This window comes from Gobio gobio (assembly GCF_949357685.1).
Source record: "Gobio gobio genome assembly, chromosome: 13".
NCBI classification, from domain to species: domain Eukaryota; kingdom Metazoa; phylum Chordata; class Actinopteri; order Cypriniformes; family Gobionidae; genus Gobio; species Gobio gobio.
Genome location: NC_137106.1, coordinates 32,134,483 through 32,153,582, shown reverse-complemented (window position 1 = coordinate 32,153,582; position 19,100 = coordinate 32,134,483). Strand labels below are relative to the sequence as shown.

Genomic DNA, 19,100 nt, shown 5'->3' with positions numbered 1-19,100 from the left:
TCCAGCGGACTTGTTGCTGGTGTCAGGTTGCCGGGCGACTGCATGTGGAAGTAATGAGGATGGGTGGAGGGTTTGATGACAGCGTAGCTGGGGGAGATGACAGTGACGGAAGCCCGGATGGAGATGTACAGGAACGGAAGCTGGTCTGTATGGTGAGTACAGAAACACAGAAGGTTTTGTGTGTTTAATGTTTGAGAAATGTAATGTTTAAAATGTTATATTAATTGTATTATAAATGTATACACTACCGTGCAAAAGTTTGGGGTACGAAGGCTGTATTTATTTGATCAAAATACAGTAAAAACAGTAATATTGTGAAATAATATTAGAGTAAAAAATAACATTTTTTTTTATTTATTTGAATGTATTTTAAAATGTAATTTATTGCGGTGATAGCTGAATTTTCAGCATCATTACTCAAGTATTCACTGTCACATGATCCTTCAGAAATCATTCTTATGTGCTGATTTGCTGTTCAAGAAACATTGCTTATGATTATCAAAGTTGAAAACGGTTGTGCTGCTGAATATTTTTGTAGAAACTGATACATTTTTTTCAGGATTTTTAGATGAATAGAAAGTTCAAAAGAACAACATTTGTTTGAAATACATCGTAAAAGGCATTTATAATGTAGCAATTTATAGTCACCTTTGATCACTTTGTGAAAAAAAAAAATCATACTGACCATGTACTTGTTTTATTCCCGTCTCTCAAACAGATTAAGATCCTGCAGGCCACAGGTCTCCCACAGTACCTGTCCAATTTTGTCTTCTGTCAGTACTCTTTCTGGGACCAAGCAGAGCCTGTTATTGTTGCCCCAGAAGTAGATCCATCTGCCTCCTTCTCCAGCAGCAAAGACCCCCACTGCATGGTGGTGTTTGACAGCGTTAAGGTACGAGTCAAGAAGTGTCCCTTTACAAGTAGATAGTGAATTAAGCGCAATGTGTTGGACCCTAGAAATCCTGACAGCCAATCATAGCTCTAATGGTGATCCTGAAACACGGATGCTTGGTTAAATCATATAAAGTTGTGAATTATTACTAATAATGAACTTCCGCTTTTAAAACGGTGGTCAATTGTGCATCTCTTTCTTGATTCATTAACAAAGGAGTTAAAGGCACAATATAAAAGATTTCTGGATTAAAATATCCAAAAACCACTATTTCAGTGTTATATATTTTGTGGACTTGTGTACTTGCATTATCCCAGAGAAATAAACAATTTTAACCAGGACACGGACCGTGTCCGTGTGTCGCATATCAATGACATCATACCCGTGTTTCCCTTGATTTCAGGTTTTATTTAGTATAAACCATAGAAACACCGAAGCTGCTTTAATATATTAAGACGAGTGAGCAACTGTTTGGATGCATTCATCGACAGAAAACTAGTTTTCTTGATTTATCGCGAGTACCATGTTTTACCATGCATGCATAATATCGATCTAGCTGACTGCAGTGTGCAACAAGTGTCTCATAGTAGCCGCCAAGCGAATGCACAGAGTAGCATTAGAACATAACTTTCAACACACGCAAATGTATCAAATATGATAAAACAGTGCTGCGTTACCCCACATACACATGAGCGGAAGAAGCGGAAGCGGTCATCTGGGGCATAATAAAAGCTCTGCTAAATCAAGGAGTCCTCAAGCTGTGCCTTTTGTTTTGAATAAGCAACCTCTAGCGACAGTAAATGACATATTGTGGCTTTAAGAATCTATTAACATGCATTTACTTGTTATACTCTCTGTACTGTAGGAGCATGCTGTGACTGTAACAGAGGAATTTATCGAGTATCTAACAGAGGGTGCCGTAGCCATCGAGGTATTTGGACACAGACAGGCTGATCCAGGCAGGAACCCTGCACTGTGGGATCTAAGCATCATCCAGGCCAAAACACGCACATTACGAGACAGGTGAACACAAAATTGAGCTTCAGCCCCCTGCAATTGTCTGATTATGCTTATTAAACTTCAGAAATGTAGAGAACATTGTGTGCATTAGGCGTCTAGGATCTGCTTCCTGCTTTTTGGACTGGTTTGACTCTTATGTGTCCTCAGGTGGAGTGAGGTAACGCGCAAGTTGGAGATGTGGGTGCAGATTCTGGAGCTAAATGAGAACGGAGAGTACATGCCCGTGGAGGTGGTGTCAGCACGAGATGTTCGCACGGGTGGCATCTTCCAGCTCAAACAGGTCAGGACACCTCATGTTCCTGCGGGGTTATAAATTACACTACTGTAAGCATGTAGCACACTGCTGCCATCTATAGTTATATTATGATCAGATTATGATCAGAATATAGCATAGCATGACCTACCTTATGACTCAGATTTGGGGCTTTTTTATAGTCACATGCTACAGATGGTAACAAGGTGTTTTTGAAAGCTTGCTCTGTATTGCTTTTTTATAGATTTATTCATGAGGCATGTTCTTTGTATTTTGCTTGTGCTCTGTTATTCTATCAACACTGTGTTTAAAATTTTGCTTTAGGGTTTTTGTCATGGGGTATTAACTATTTTTGTGCATCTTTCTCAGGGCCAGTCTCGGCGGGTTCAGGTGGAAGTACGTTCAGTGCAGGACTCCGGCACAATGCCTTTGATATCAGAGATTGTTCTGGGCGTGTCAGTCGGCTGTGTGGAGATCAGGCAGGTGCGGATGACCAAAAACAATGAGCCACAAGAGGTAAATGTACTTTTTCACTTGAGCTTTTAGCATTTAGCAGGATCATGTCTGGATATTGTCAGAGAGACTGTAATGTTTATGTTTTTCTTTGTAGGCTGAGGGTGATGAAATGGACAGTTATCAGGTATGTTTGGTTGTGTTGCACTACATCTATGACATTGATTTTCAGTTGCTAATAAATATCAGAAGTGATTGTGATTTATATATTAGATTACATTAATTATATGATATGCATTTTTTTGTGAACTGCCTGTTCATTAAAGAATCCTTTAATGAATTAAAGTATCATAATTTCCACGAAAATATTAAGCAATACAACTGATTTCATCATTGATAAAAAAATATATATATTTTTACTAAATCAGTGTATTAGAATTATTTCTGAAGTGTGACACTGAATACTGGAGCAATGGCTGCTGAAAATTTAGCTTTGCCATCACACAAATACATAACATTTTAAAATTTACTCCAATAGAAAATGAGTTTTCGTGGTGCTCCTGCTGAGGTGCTGTTTTGAATCTGGTCTGCATCATTTCCTGATCCCATTCTTGTCTCTCCCTCCCACTTGTTTCCTGTCTTTCTCTACGGTCCTGCCTATTAAAGGCATAAAAAGTCTGTTAATTATCAAAAAAAAGTGCTTTTGTGGTTATGCATTTGTCCATCATCCTGTAGGAACGTGATTTAGAGCGTCTGCGGCGTCAGTGGCTCACCGCTCTCACTAAGAGACAAGAATATCTCGACCAACATCTTCAGACCTTGGTCAGCAAAACAGGTAAAACCCAGCAGCGACATTTACTGTTTTGTAGTGTCAGCTTAGTAATGGACTACAAAAGAGTGCTTTCCTCTCTTTAATTGGTTGCTAATTAGCTTTGTTCTGCCCTTGTTTGGGGAGATTTTATGTTTGTTGTTACTATTTGTGTCACATCATGCATTGGTCCAAAATCCCACTCCACATTGTTCCTTTGCCGATCCAAATGTTGTATAATTCAGACTAAAAAGCGGGTGGGGAAAAACTTTGAGATTTGACTGAATCAGAGCTGCATTGCATACACTACATGTCATTTTCTTTGTTGCATTGAACTAAAGCTGTGAGAAGCTTTCAGAGGCCCAGCCAATGATCTATTATTTTTCTCTCTTGGTTTCTTGACAGCTTTGCTTATATTTATCATGATCCAACAAATGTTACTCAAAAAAACAAGGCATCTTCAACTTAATGATTCTAAAGTTTTCTAAAGTAAATTATAGTGTACAATGTTATTATAATATTAAATAATTATTTTATTTAGAGATGGATATAGATATTTAATAGGGCTGGGCATTGGCACAAATGTTAAGATTTTCAAAAAATTGCGATTCACAAGCTTGTGATTTCAATTTGATTCAGTTGGATTCGATAATTAGGGCTGATAGGTAGTACAGTAAATGGCGAATTTCCTCAAGGAAAAATAAATCTCTCAACTAATGCTGTAATCTATATAAGGAACTACAAAATCTGATTTGTAGGCTACTTAAATAGTTTTTATTATATTATAATACATTTTGAATGACAATTATGATTCTACAATTTAAAAATATATATATATATATATAAACACTTAAATTTTCTGGCTGTCATAAAAATATGATGGACTTATTCAAACATTGAATATTGAAGAATATCAAGTTTAAAATATAAAGAAAAAATACAATGGATATGCAATATTATGCTTATATTTAGCAAAATGCTCCTCTCTAGAGTTAATTTTTCAAATCAATGTGATAAACGAATTAGGTCAAAAGTAAACTAAAAGTAGTCAGATTATATTACCTTAAATGTTTAAAGTAATGGATTACGTTACTAACTACAATTTTTGTCATGTAATTTAGAATCAGTAACCGACTACAATTAGTAAGTACTAATATACTTATATCTACCCAACACTGTACATACATACACACACACAAATATATTTATTGTATGTATATATGAAGGGACTTCTCTGCAGAAATGGCTTTTGTAAGCATGAAATAGAAATTAGAGGAAACATTAAGTTTGCCCTCTCTTTGACAGATAAGTCAGAGGATGACGTGGAGAGGGAGGCGCAACTGCTTGAGTGGCGTCTGACGCTCACAGAGGAGAGAAATGCAGTGATGGTGCCCTCTGCTGGCAGTGGAATACCAGGAGCTCCTGCTGAGTGGTACGACACTGCTGCAACCATACTGAGCAATGCATTTAAAACGAAGAGTTAAATTAAGTGTTATAGATAGCTGCTATTACATATTGTCTGTTAGAGGAGGTTTGAATAACATTCAATGTAAAATGAGCTTCGTTTTATGTAGTTTGCTTTTTAGGGAGGCTGTTGAAACCCTTAAACGATGTGTTTTGACAGATTGATATTTGGATTTGAGGTTTTGTTTGTTAAATGAATGTCAGTATCACTTAAACAGTTTTTACAAATGTTTAGTCATGAGTATTTGGGCCATGTGTTGATTTTATGTCTGTCTTGGCAGGGTACCAGTACCTGGGATGGAAACTCACATTCCAGTGCTCTTCCTCGACTTGAGCGGTATGTTTTTCCTGCAATGTCTTCTGTGACCTTTCTTCCATTGCTCCCATTTGCAAGCACTATTTATCTTAACACTCATTTTCACACTTGTTCCTCCTTTGTTTCTGTTCTTCCTCCTTCCAGCTGATGACTTCAGCTCTCAGGAGAACCTAGACGTCCCCGAGGCGGGTGGCTGGGACGCTATGCTCAGCTCAGAAGATGAGGATGAATTTTTTGACCTTCAGATCGTCAAACACTATGATGGAGAGGTGAGAATGTGACCCATGGACACTCATGGCTCTTGCAGGCTCCCTAGTTGTTTTTGAAGGAATTTATAAAAAAAAACTATTTTACTTTCAGGTGAAAGCCGAAGCCTCTTGGGACTCCACGGTTCATGAATGTCCGCAGCTAAGTCGAGGGGCCGCCCCAGATCAGAGAGTATACTTGATCGTCCGCACTGTGGTACAGCTCAGCCACCCTGCAGAGATGCAGCTAGTCCTGCGCAAACGCATTTGTGTGAACCTCACTGGACGACAGGTGCGACACGGTGTACTTTAAATTACCTACACTATTATCAGAACTGGAGAAAAGTCTTCTCACACGTTCTGCCCTTAATTAAGCTTAATATACAGCTGTGCCATATGTGTTTGGTGCTTAGAAACCCTATACTTTTCATATCTATCTCTGTGTATTTTTTTTTTGTTTAAACAGGGTTTTGCCCAAAATTTATTGAGAAGAATGTCCACCAGGAGCACTATTCCTGGCTGTGGTGTGACCTTTGAGGTTGTTTCCAACATCCCAGGGGTAGGCAAATTAAATCTGCTGTTTTTGTGTATGTGTATAATGAAATAGTAGCTGAATTAAATGGGTTTTCAGTGACCAATGACGCTATAATACTTTCGCTTCAAATTTAGAACAGTGTTGTTATTGATAACAAAAATAAAGCTGAATTAAAATAAAATATAAACGATGCCAAATAACTGGAATAACATGTGAAATAAATATAAATAAAGCTAAATACAAATATTAAAAAGAAAAAACTAATAAAAATGACAAACGCACAAAACAAAATTACTGAAACTACAATTTTAAAAAAGCTGAAAATATAAAAATAAAAGCTAAAATATGAATAAATACTATAATAGAATATGAATGGTTTTCAGTAGATTTCAGAATTAAAGCAAGGAGATTTTGTCCATTTTCTTAAGTTATCCATTTTCTTAAAACCGGCAATTATTAGCTCATGCATCACTGCAAAACTCAGCAACAATTAAAGGCCATGTTTGTCAGCCATTACCCAGAAGAAATGAACTTGTATCGGTCTCCTAAAGATGCACTCCTAGTTTCTTGAGCTAGTTTGTTTAAGAGCACTTGTCTTTCTCGGCTGTGTACGTCAGCAGGACAGTCAGAGCTCAGAGGACAGGGAGATGCTGGCCCGTGTGGCCACCAGCGCTGAGGACCCCAAATCCTTAGACAACCAAGCTGCCACAGAGAAGTACCTACGGAGCGTCTTGGCTGTGGAGAACATCCTCACACTGGATCGTCTAAGACAGGTCACCCAGCTACCTCCACTCATTTTTTTTGAGTCTGATCTCTTTCTAGTGTTCTAATCATTTGAACATGTTTTCTGTTTTTAAATCTGAATTTAACTTGGTTCAGTAAAGGCAGAAAACCACCCTTAGGCCATGTGTCTACCAAAGCGTCCACCAAAGCGTCCACCAGCAGAAAATATCAGGCACTTTTTTCAGTTTTTCTTGATGCTAGATGCTTTGCTTGCTATATTACGGAATATCTGCGGAAGTGGTACTAGTATCTCATTTCACTGATAGTTTGTTTCTGTATTTTTTCTATATAAAGATGTTGATCCAATGTAAAGGATTTGCTCTTGTTTTAATTTTTGTTTGGTGATCGGTGTGGTGTTTGTCCTACCCCACCTCCACTGTGATTGGACGAATGGGTAAAAAGTGACAGTGACGAGCTCTGTGTTTTTACCCAAACTTGAACATTCTTCAACTCTTGGCGACTGGTAAAAAATGGCAAGCATTCAGCGGGAAATACTCAGTACCTCATCACGCTGATGGCTTTAAAATTTGAAAATTGAAAACGATTGGAAAAATTCGTTAGCCTCTGAAAAAAAAAAAAAACGTTTTGGTGGACACACTGCCTTAGTAATAATTTTTAGATCTGATGTCAAACTGATTTGCAATATGTTTGTCAATCACTGTACTTTGGGAGTAAAACCAAGGAGAGTAACACAACTTTTAACTCATTCTATTTAACTTTATCATAGTGATAAATAGCAGTATTTTAATTGAACATTTTATTTTTTACCCACTGACTTTTTTGAACAAATAGTTTAACCATTAAAAAAACGAACACTCCTATGAATGTTTACTTGAATGGTGACTTCCCAGTGCTGTCTAGTTTTCTCTAGTTCAGCTCAGCATGTTGTTTTCATCATGTAAGTCAGATTTTCCATCATGTACTACAGGAGGTGGCAGTGAAAGAGCATTTGGCAGGTAAAGGCAAGGGCAGCAGACGCAGTCTCAGCTCTCCCAGTGTGCACCGGGTAAGCGCATCTGCAGCCTTAAATTCATCTTAACAGAGAGAAATGTTAAGGAAGTCTGGCACATTCTGAATTCACACATCACCTCTTCTTCCTCTAGTTATCTGGAAGCAGACAGGATCTGTCACTAAACTCAGTGCTGGATGACAACAAGGTAAGAATCTAGGATGAAAAGAACATATGGTCAACCACAGGAAACAGGTTGTTTTATGTAACCTCTGATATCCATTTTGCTTGTGTAAGAATCGATGGGAGAGTCAGCAGGATATCTTCGGTACATCCTCCCAGTTTAGCAAAACACTGCCACGACCATCCAGACCTCCTACACCTCCTTCGCAGAATCAGGACCCTGAGCAAGGTACAGCATAACGGCCACTCTTGAAGTGAGCAGTTCAGGACGTGAACAGTTTTTGGTAACACTTTATTTTAAGGTGACGTACATAGTTACATGTTACTAGATGTACTTATAGTGATAACAGTGAATGATACAAGTAACCATAAACCAAACCCTAACGCTTGATTAAGTACAATGTAACTACGTCGCCTTTAAAATAAAGTGTAACCTAGTTTTTTTCTGAAATAAAATAATAATCCTTTTCCATTTCCAGCATGACCCATCTTTATTTGTCTTTCATTTCAACTCTGTGTTCTCTACTGTAAGTGTTTCAGACTCCTTTCTGCCTGAACTTGTGCTGTCCTTTCTTACCTGGTTTATGAACTAGTAATTTAACTTTTATCTAAATCAACTTCAGGTATGCTTATTGGAGGGAAAATATATCTGTAACTTGATCAAGGGCACAATAGTGGAAGTTTTTGCTACCTTTTGGTTACCACTGAACATCTGTCTTGTTACAGCTTCTTTTCACCTCACTTTCACCTCAATATGACATTTTTGTATCAATGTGACATTATTTTCCAACTTCATGCACTCCTTTTATATATTTTCTACATCTGTCTTTGTTTCACCATCGTTGTCGTCTCTCTCCACACCTCTACCTTGCTGTTTGCCTCCTTCCCAACCTGCCCACAGGTTTTTCAGGGCTTGCTGCTTCTTATATCTCCCCAGTCAAGGCCCTGGTCCCTCAGATGCCCAAGCTGCTCAAGTCCCTTTTCCCTGTGCGTGACGAAAAGAAAGATTTGAGACCCTCTCCACAGTCACAACAGGTCTGGATTAATTTTTTATTTGACATTTCAGCCATTTTAATGAGTAAACCATGCCCTAACCTCGCTTTGTCTGTCTGAGTCTCATGTTACCTGTCAAGAAATTTCCAGTTCATATCTCAATTATTAAAATAAGAAAATTTTTAAGACAAAGTGATATTACATTTTGAAATCAAATTATGTGTAGATCATGTGGCATTTGTTGTAGTGCATTTCATTTATGCTGATATTACAGTATAGTTCTACAGAAATTAGAATTTGGGGGTAAAATGTGCCTAAAGGGTTAGTTCACCCAACAATTAAATTATCAAATATGTCATTAATTACTCACCCACATCTCGTTCCAAACCTGTAAGACCGTTCATCTTCGGAACACAAATGAAGATATTTTTGATGAAATCCGGAAGCTTTCTGATCCCACATAGACAGCTATTTAATTACCATTTTCAAGGTTCAGAAAGATAGGAAAGACATATTTAAAATAGTCCATGTGACTCCAGTGGTTTAACCTTAATGTTATGAAGCGACGAGAATACTGTACTTTTTGTGCGCAAAAAACAAACAAAAATAATGACTTTATTCAACAATCTCTTCTCTTCCGTGTCACTTTCCTACGCTATTCACGTAAGCACCGCAACACATGCATGTGGTGATCAGCCAATAGTGAGTTGCCGTTCTGCTGTAGAACCCGGAGGCGCTGCACTGTGTGAATAACCCAACAACGTGAATAGCGTAGTAGAGAGTGAGAGTGACAGAGAAGAGAAGACATTGTTGAATAAAGTTGTATTTTTGTTTGTTTTATGTGCACAAAGTATTCTCATGGCTTCATAACATTACGGTTCAACCACTGTAGTCACATGGACTATTTTAATGTCTTTACTACCTATCTGGGTAGTGGTGTAATGGATCACAAAACTCACAGTTCGGATCACACTACGGATCATGAGTCACGGATCGGATCATTTTTCGGATCAGAATAAAAGGGGGAGGAGACCATTTTTATTTGCTTTCCATTTATTACATGAAAACTTTTGGTGTTAACATAACCTATATGGTTTATAAGTTAACAAGGAACTTTTGGTGTCAACAAAATAACCTATATGGTTTGAACAAAAATAAAATAAATAAATAACCATCTGAATAAATCAAATTTTACTCAGTTGTTAAAGTGTAACATGTAAAAAACAACCTGAGACGTGAAAATGGGCCTGAGCTTATTTCAAATTTTTTATTTATTTATTTTTTTTAAGATTAGGATGTCAACATTCTCAGGGGAGAGAGTAGACCTCTCACACTTGTCAGCATTGCAATTCTGTTTGTAGGCCTATGCACTATTTTATAGATATCATGTTTAAACACACTACACTTAAACAATGTTTTATTGAATTAATTACTTTATATTTATATAGCCTAGTACCTACTTTAGATGTATATATTACGTTGCATAAAGAACTTTGCTGTTCCACCTCCAAGAAAGGACAGGTGCTCTCCATTTCTCCTTGTTTACTTAAAGGCCATTTTTCTTGCTTTACTCGAGGCAAAAAGTAAAGCATCAATACATGTTTGTTTTAATGCGGATGCGCTGTCACTTTAATTCAGCGCCAGCACATTAAAAAATAGACTCTGTGCGGAAACGATCGCAGCACAGCTGTATGGCTACGCGCTCCTGGAACACACTGACGGACCGAAGCCGCATGCGCATACGCACTGCAAACGGAGTATGTGTGAAACGGGCGTCAGCAGGTGCCATGCTCGATGTATGCACCACTTTCATATGGCTTTCTCGTGCCACAGTGCCTACATACCGTTACAGTTTTGTCCACCACCCTTCTTCCATCATCATTATATTTTACGAGGAAGCCAAAATGCTCCCATACATGCGATTTGAATGATGCGGGAGGCTTTTCAAGTTCTTCTACTTCTCCGCTAGCCACTGTTGACTGATTAACATGCCCTGTTCATGTGAACACATGTGTTTCTCTGAAACTCAGCATCGAGTTTAGGGCTGCAGCTATCGATTCATTTTGTAATCGATTAATCCAGCACTTGATCGATTAATCGGATAAAAATTGTGTGTGTTTTTAAACAACCAAAACAAATAATGCGTAACGTAAATGAAGAGGAAAAGCAATTTAATTTATTAATATGCACAGCAGGTTTCATGCTGTAATCTAGCCCTGACATCAAAGTAAATATCTGTTTTATGTAGATTTCTACACCTGCAGCATTTACCATTAGGCTACTAACAAATAATATATCATTTCTGGGGTGAGTCTATTTGCTATGGTAACCTAGCAACCTGTGTGTGTGTGTGTGTGTGTGTGTGTGCACGCGTGCCGTGCGTGAGGAAGAGTCAGACCAGTTGCTTCATTGCAGTTTGGTACGGCAGAAATACATACATTAATTTTCAATAGAACACTGCATTTGGTTTGCATCACTTGCATTGCGGTGCATTTTAGGTGAAGCATCCGTTCTAAAAATTGCGTCACAACATCACATCCCGGTGTATACTGTGAATGCATGCTGAAATTATTGTTGCGTGGCTACATAAAAGTTTAAGCATATGTGATGCATTGCCGCGATTGGTCTGACTGGCGCGTGAGAGAGACGAGTGTGTGTGTGTGTGAAGGGGTTCTTTTTTTTAGGCTATACTCTCTTGCAGTTGAACGTGAATACATTTACTACTTAAAAACATCAAAGCTAAACATCATATCTAGTCAAAGTCAAACCGCATCACGACATCGCTACAAATACAGTATGGGATTAAAATCAGCGAACATCAATGGTAACGTAGCCTATACATTGAAGTCGTACCGCTGTGAAATGCCAGGTCTACTTTGCAGTAGACACATTGCACCTTGTTCTCTTCTTTTTTAAGAATGTAATGATCCCAAACTTTAGACATTCTCTGCCGTTTATGGACATCTTTACTCTCCGCCATAGCGCCAACTAAATTCAAAATGTATCACGCGCTATGGTGTGCTTCCTGAACATTGAACAGCGGTCCGTGTGAATCAGACCCCTGCGCGTATAGTGCGCGTCATAGGAATTTAACGAGGCTTCGAGGCAGAGTTTTTGTAATCGAGTTAATCGATGAATCGTTTCAGCCCTAATCGAGTCTAAAGGAACGAAATCACTTAAAAAGCAATATCGGCAGAAAAATTTTCTTTTTGTCTGCGATCACTAAACAAATCAGATTAATCCACTAGTTTAAAAAAATGCGCAATAAATCCGCAGGTCACGTGCGTGCCGAACCGCGGGTTGTGATCCGTACGGTTCACGGATCAACTGCGATCCGTTACATCCCTACTTCTGGGCCTTGAAAGCGGCCATTGTGTTGCTGTCTATGTGGGGTCAAAAAGCTCTGGGATTTCATAAGAAATGTCTTAATTGAAATTGATGAATGAAGGCGTTACGGGTTAGGAAGTAAGTAATTAATGACAGAAATTTCCAATCCGAATAATTGTCATAAATATGAAAATGCAAAAAAAAATGATATGGTCCTAAAACTAGGTGTTATTTATTCAAGTATGTTCCCGTTACAAAGCTCAAATTACTGAATTTATTCAAATGATGAGCAGTGTTTATGCTTATGAACATTTCTGCATGCAAATTGCAGTCAACAGTGCCTCTATGGGGTGATTCATGCATAAATGAAAAAAACTGATGTGAAGCATCAGTCATAAAAATAGCCGAATTAGCGCTTGCAAAGCCCTCCAGAAATATGCTGCATTTAGATGAGTAAATCATATGTGGTAATCAAAGAGGGATGCGAATGAGTCCATTTTAGATTCTAGTATGTCGTTCTGTCTTCATGCCTCCTCATTTCCATATAGACAGAAATTCCATACGCTACTACATTGCCAATATATCCGTGATATATTATCTGTCTTGTACGAGGCAAATTAAGTCTTTAAATTAAGCCTTATTGCTTGGTGGTGGATTTTTTGTGAGGAAAACAGGCTTTTTTGGTTTTCCTTGATTAAAACTCTGTCCTCATTTTGTCAAAGTAAATCATGTCAGAGAAACCTGATTATATGTTAGGCAGGAGTCCATAGATGAACTGCAGTATTTAATTTCCCCAAGATTAATTGTCAAGCCATACCCTTTCATCATATCTCCTAGCATGAGGCGTAGAGGGAAAAAAAATATGACAGTAATATTTCATTGTGTACATCACTCCTCCCCTGCTCCCAGACTTTTGATCTGTCAGTACTTTAGATCAAACATGGTCCAAGAGCTCCCAACATAAAAACAGAACACGTGACACTTAAATCAAGCTTTGTGCCGCCTCTTTGAAAACCATTACTGAAATCGTAAAAACAAATTTAATATGTTCCATTCATCTCTCCAGCATATGCCACGAATAATGATGCAAACAGCCAACAACCCTGATGAAGGAAGAGTAAGAATAGAACCAGTAAGTAGATCTCCGCTCTGATCTCATGCTCTGTCTTTGGCAAAATTAAATAAATATGAATGATGAATTGGGTTACAGACTTGTATTTTGCGAAAATATAGCCTTGGAAGATATTTTCAGAGCCCAGTCTTTCTCTCCTGCATGTCATGTAAATTGCATGCTATTAAATCTGTGGTTTTCCTAGCATGTGCACTCTGTGTGAGAGTCAGATGATAGGTTGAGGTGTAGTTAAATATCCTTGTGGTTTTGGACGTGCTTCCCAATAGGTTGCAGTAATGGGGAAGAGTCCTGCTTCAGACAGACACTCAGATGCTCCTGATGCCCCGTCCTTTCTGCATGATCCGCATGAACTGCCCCTGAGCCCCATCAGCGAGGCCTCCAGTGGCTATTTCTCAACTAGTGTCTCCACTGCCACCCTTTCCGATGTCTCCATAGCTTGCGGGGACCTTACCCCTACTCCCAATACCCAAGCTGGCCCCGTAGCATCCAGGCAAAGAGCAGACGACATTGAAGACTGTCTACCCACTCCTGTTAATGCCTCTGCTCCTGTAGAAGCTGGGCTAAGATCTGACAAGCATAGAAAAGAGGAAGATACCCAGACGGCCCACAGGAATGGCGTCACCACCTCTCAGCAGGGAGTACAGCTAAACGCAAACCCTCCCCTGGTGTTGAGTACCTCCACAGACAACCCTTTCTCTCTCCAGAAGGTCAAAGCCAATGAACTCAGGTCTTTCAGTAACATTCTTGGAGACGGTGGCGGAAAAGCAACCACAATGCAAACGCAGCAAACTAACAGCATGGAGATAACTTTTGAGGATGTAGAACCCAAGGAACTTGCTTGGCTCAAGGTGGGAGGGAGAGTCACTGTCGGAAACAGTAAGTCCGGCACCGTCCGCTACATTGGCCCGACGCACTTCTCTGAGGGCGCCTGGGTCGGCGTTGAGCTGGACACTCCCTCAGGTTAGTCAAGTTTTCCATTATCTAACAAGTTTTCTGAGATGTTCACTCCTTTGTGAGACTGATTTACGGACCTCGTTCCTCTTGTATTCCTGGTCCACCTTTTTTGTCAATTTGTTTACCAAATCTGATGCTCAAAAGTAAATAAAATAAAAAATAGGTCCGAGAAGAGATCAATTTCTCCAGTTTCAAGTTGCCTTTAAAGGCCTGCTTGGTGACCCTAGCAACTAGTCATTCAATAAGTATTAATTAACTAGGGGTCGACCGATATGTGTTTTTCAGGACTGATACCGATTATTACAGATCAAGTAGACCGATAACCGATATTTTGAATTAATTAAATGAACCCTCTGGTCCTCTTCATTTAAGGGTCACACATGGCTTCTTCTCGGAAAACTGACCGAAGCCTTAAAATGTAATGTCGTTCAAAATACATTTTTTGAAGGTAGATTAGTTACATCTGGTGGGAGTAAAAAAAGAAAAACGGATGTAATACCCTGTTTTGACCACTAGATTCCTATATAACTCTATATTAAGTGGCTTATAAATTCTCTAGTGTTTTTAGATATAAATACTTATTTTTATTAAGTTGTGGATTTGGATTTTTACTCAGACATTCTCAAACACTACTTTTTGTCAAGGTTTCCATTTTTTTATGTTGATTTTAAGTGTCAGTTTTTGCATTTATTTTATTACATTCAAACCTGAGCAGAGAGAACATTTTGAACATAAAACATACCTGTTACATTTTTATAGAATTTTGATGTTATATCACAGCATAATAGATCTTATTTTAACCTCTTATTTGAGAATTTTGGTGCAATTTTACCACATTTGGTTGGTTGTGTCTATTTTGCACTTTTTATATTTTAGAGAGTCACCCCTACATTGTTGTGCACTTTTTTTTCTGGATCATGGCTGATTTGTGGTTTGTATCACCAAAAGATTCCCTGAGTTTTTGTATTTTTGCGTATTTCCCATTCATTTCCTTTGTCGGTCATTTTTGACCGTTTGAGACCATTTTTTTCCGACCCTTTAACATAAGCGAATCTTATCCATGATTTTTTTGTGTTCACATAGTTAATGCGACAAAAGTCACCAAGTGTCATCCCATTCCGATGAAGCAAAAACAATAATAATTATAAAAAACGTAAAATGTTTCGGTCATTTCTGACCGAAGAGGACCAGAGGGTTAAAAACCGATTGATGTTCATTTGGTTTAAACCTAATACGTGTTACTTGTCAATAGAAAGCAGAAATCAAGTCAAGTTTTCTGTTATTTGTCAAGTTTTATGAGGTGCTGACACCTTCTTGGTGAAGCCCATTCACAGACCTTGTTCCTCTTGTATCCTTTGTCCACCAGGTAAGAATGATGGCTCCATTGAGGGCCACCAGTACTTCCGATGCAACCCTGGTTACGGGGTGCTAGTCCGTCCAGATCGGCTGACTCGAAGGGAAACTTCCAAAAGGCACACTGAAAATCGCCGCAGCGGGGAGTTCAGTCAGCAACTGAGGGGAGGAGCCGGCACTGCCATTCAGAAAGGAGAGAATCGCAAATCCTGGACCAGCTAATTGACAATGAGCTGAGCAGGACCAAACCTCCACAGCTGAGCTACACCTCCAACATCGCTATCTAACGGGGGAGGTCACCTCCATCTATCACTGTTCTTGAGCTTTGCATGGAGGTGGTACAACATTCCCTTAAAAACTCCTCTATCAGTTTCGGTGCTATGCTAATGTATAGCATGTGGGAGTGCTATGAATTTTAACATGCTGCTTCAGCTATGTTTCTTGTGATTCTATGGTTTGGTAACTCAAGCAAGCCTCCTTGAGTTGACCGTAAATGAATCTTCCAGGTCTTTGGGATCAACCCTTCATTCTGGTTTGTGCCCTGGTTTTATCAAAGAGTCCATTTTTGGACTTGATACTACAAATTATGCTTGATTTATCTTCTCTGAGCAGCCAGTAATCGATTTGTAGTTTCCTGAATGTGCCTTTTTAAGTCAACCCATTTTTTCGTTTGTCATCCCTCATTGCAACTTGGTAACACTAGTTAAAACGTGGTAAACGGTGTGGTAGACATGTAAGAGTTTATCTCAGGGATTCGATCAGAGTTATTGGATGGGTGTTCATCTCTAAGCCACTATCAAGGAGCGGTGTTGCATGTATTTCAAGATAGGTGTTGCCCTGAGCAGGGCTGTGTTTCCTAAAAGCATTGGAAGCCTGAGTTGGTCGTAAAACAATTGCCACCAATGGTCTCTACGCTCAACTTAATCTTACAGCGCTTTTGGGAAACGCAGCCCAGGTCAATTTAGGTATTTGATGTCAGTTTTTGAAGTCATTTTGTGAAGTACTACTATTACTTGGCTGACTAAATTCACAAGATTCTCAAGATTTAATATTTTATTTGGTCTGGTGCCATTTTGAATGCTTGCCTATCAGTATTTGAGGAAACTGCCTGCTTGATGTGCATCCTTGATTGCACATGGAGAGTTTTTAGACTTGACTGAATTGGCACATTCAGGCTTAATTGACTGGCTTAATTCGTCTCTCTCTTAATGGTTCTGATGATTGGACTGAAAAAAAGTATTTTAGAGGGCTTATTTACAATCTGATGGGTTGGGGCGCATTTTAGTAAGCAGCCTTTTAATTGGAACTGGGTTATTGAAACTACTTCAACGTAAAATGACTGTGCTGCAATTTAGTGACAATTTAACATAGCTCAGTTTGATTGGTTTCTAAAGGACTGTCTTCCACAAGAAGGTCACGGTAAAAGCACATTCCAGTTTTGTGTATTGGACCAAACACTGGCAATACCTACATCTTATTTATTCAAATGAAAAGATCTAAAAGTGATTTCATTAAATATTTTTAGCATACTGTATAAGCAAAGTGGGCACATTTATATAGTTTTTAATAAGGAGAGTGACTCCATACAGATATGATGCTCATTCACATCTTGATGGAGAGAAGACGTGTTATTTCGTTCCTTTTATATTCTATTTTCGTGGAAATCCTCTTGTGATTTCTGAAGTCTAATGCAATATCAAATTATTCAAATATATTTTAATGGTTGTAGGTATGTATATTGAATTTATAAAATGTAAAAATCCCATGAATGGAAAATTAATTTGCACATTTGATTTATAGTAGATAGCGTATGTGCCCAAAGGGTACTTAGTTTTGTTGTAAATTAACTTAAACTAACCAATGATCCACTGTAAATCTGCTTTTCACTGGATTTGGTGCTCAAAAGTCAAAAGCATTTCAAAGCGATTTCTCCACAGTTTCAAGTTGCCTTTAATTTGTTTTCCTGTAGAGTGATGTCTTGATGTTTGTGTTCGGTCATAAAAAATGGGTTTGCGATCTTCACATTTAAAAAAAAAAAAAGTATGTATCTTGATCTGTGCCTCATTCATCATGAGAAAAAACAAACGCACACATGGAGCATAACTTTGTTGCTGTGATTATCAACCCAGTGATTTTAAGGTCTGTCGGGTCACATTAGCAACTAGTCGTTCTGGAGTATTAAAGGTAATACAAGAACAGATCAATTGCCTTTGGAATGACAGTCTCAACTAAGTTTTATTTTAATACATTTTCTGATTTAGACTCAAAATGCTTGTAGGAATTTGATGGTTCTTTGGTTTGAACCTAGTATGTGCTACTTGTCATTAGAAAGGGGAAATGAACTTTATTGAATAATCTCAATGAGCTGATCTCCTTCCATGGCCCCACATTTCAATCATAGAAACTTGGTGTATGCTGGTGTACTAGGTGTTTATTTTGTTTTCAAGTGCAATTTACAAGTTTTTTTTTTTATCATTAAAAAAGTTAAATGCATTCTACATCCATTCTGGTCAAAGTCAGCAAGTCTTCAGTAGCAATGACACTTTGGTCTGTCATAAAGTGGCATAGATCCAGAGCCATATCCGAGCAAACACACAGCGGCCTTTTGAAGTCAAATACTAAATACAGGTGAGGATACTCGCGCTCTCCTCCTGTTTGAAATCCTTCCCATTAAGGACACAGGAGAAAAAGGGTTTTGAAGGAAGCTTTGGGCCCTGCTGTTTACACAGATGTCAGACGAAGCTCTTGGCAGGAAGTTGCTGCTCTACTTTTGTCTTTTTTCTCTCTCTCTCACCCTCAGCAGTGAGTGGATGGCTCCATCTTTCACCACTAGTCTGTGCCTCAATCTGAGGTTTGATGATTTCGTCATGAAAGTTGTCCTGCACATAGAGCGTTTGTCCCAGAGTATACACGGCGTGTATGTGTTTTGTACATAGTTGCATCTTGAAAGTTCAATCTGAGCACAAGGCTGGGTTTGATTAATTTAATTGTCTGCAATTCTATGCTGATATCCAAAGAATAATCATGTATAATAATTCATTTATAATTTCTTTTATATTGACTGTACAATAATCTGGCTGTAAAAATAAAAAGTGAATTGATTTACACAATTGTCATATCACTTTTTTTTTTAAATGCATTTTATTTTTAAGGTGCCCCAAGTTGCAGTTTTAGCTCACTTGGCCTTGACTTGAAGGATACAAATAACACCGTTCTTTATTACATACCTGCAATCCAGGGGCGAGACATTGCAAACATTTAGGGTTTAGCCCATTTTTAGTTGGTCTGGGGACATTTTTCCCACATTTATGGCAGCTATATAAACTTTTAAATGTAAATGTTCTCTGCCTATATCATTTTTAAACCATTACAACAAATTTTGAGGATGTCACTCCTGGCAACTAAAAGAGGCAAATATTGTCTGATGTGACTATTTTAAA

General features: G+C 38.4%; 1 protein-coding gene across 5 annotated transcripts in view; it reads left to right on the top strand.

Moving 5' to 3' along the window:
- Window positions 1-18,766, top strand: part of kif13ba (kinesin family member 13Ba) — a 66,537-nt gene extending 47,771 nt beyond the window's left edge. The window contains exons 21-40 of one of the 5 annotated variants that reach the window (XM_079832864.1): window positions 27-152; window positions 719-892; window positions 1,758-1,915; window positions 2,060-2,192; window positions 2,535-2,681; window positions 2,776-2,805; window positions 3,354-3,453; window positions 4,732-4,858; window positions 5,172-5,227; window positions 5,351-5,475; window positions 5,567-5,743; window positions 5,918-6,010; window positions 6,607-6,759; window positions 7,698-7,775; window positions 7,873-7,926; window positions 8,016-8,130; window positions 8,839-8,936; window positions 13,288-13,353; window positions 13,620-14,313; window positions 15,674-18,766. In XM_079832864.1, coding sequence (XP_079688990.1) covers window positions 27-152; window positions 719-892; window positions 1,758-1,915; window positions 2,060-2,192; window positions 2,535-2,681; window positions 2,776-2,805; window positions 3,354-3,453; window positions 4,732-4,858; window positions 5,172-5,227; window positions 5,351-5,475; window positions 5,567-5,743; window positions 5,918-6,010; window positions 6,607-6,759; window positions 7,698-7,775; window positions 7,873-7,926; window positions 8,016-8,130; window positions 8,839-8,936; window positions 13,288-13,353; window positions 13,620-14,313; window positions 15,674-15,882 — 2,913 coding nt within the window. In that variant the 3' untranslated portion in view covers window positions 15,883-18,766. Of the gene's footprint in view, window positions 1-26; window positions 153-718; window positions 893-1,757; window positions 1,916-2,059; window positions 2,193-2,534; window positions 2,682-2,775; window positions 2,806-3,353; window positions 3,454-4,731; window positions 4,859-5,171; window positions 5,228-5,350; window positions 5,476-5,566; window positions 5,744-5,917; window positions 6,011-6,603; window positions 6,760-7,697; window positions 7,776-7,872; window positions 7,927-8,015; window positions 8,131-8,380; window positions 8,429-8,802; window positions 8,937-13,287; window positions 13,354-13,619; window positions 14,314-15,673 lie in introns of those variants that run through there. The other 4 variants (XM_079832862.1, XM_079832863.1, XM_079832861.1 and 1 more) reach the window with 4 other exon arrangements.
- The last annotated feature ends 334 nt before the right edge of the window (window positions 18,767-19,100 follow it).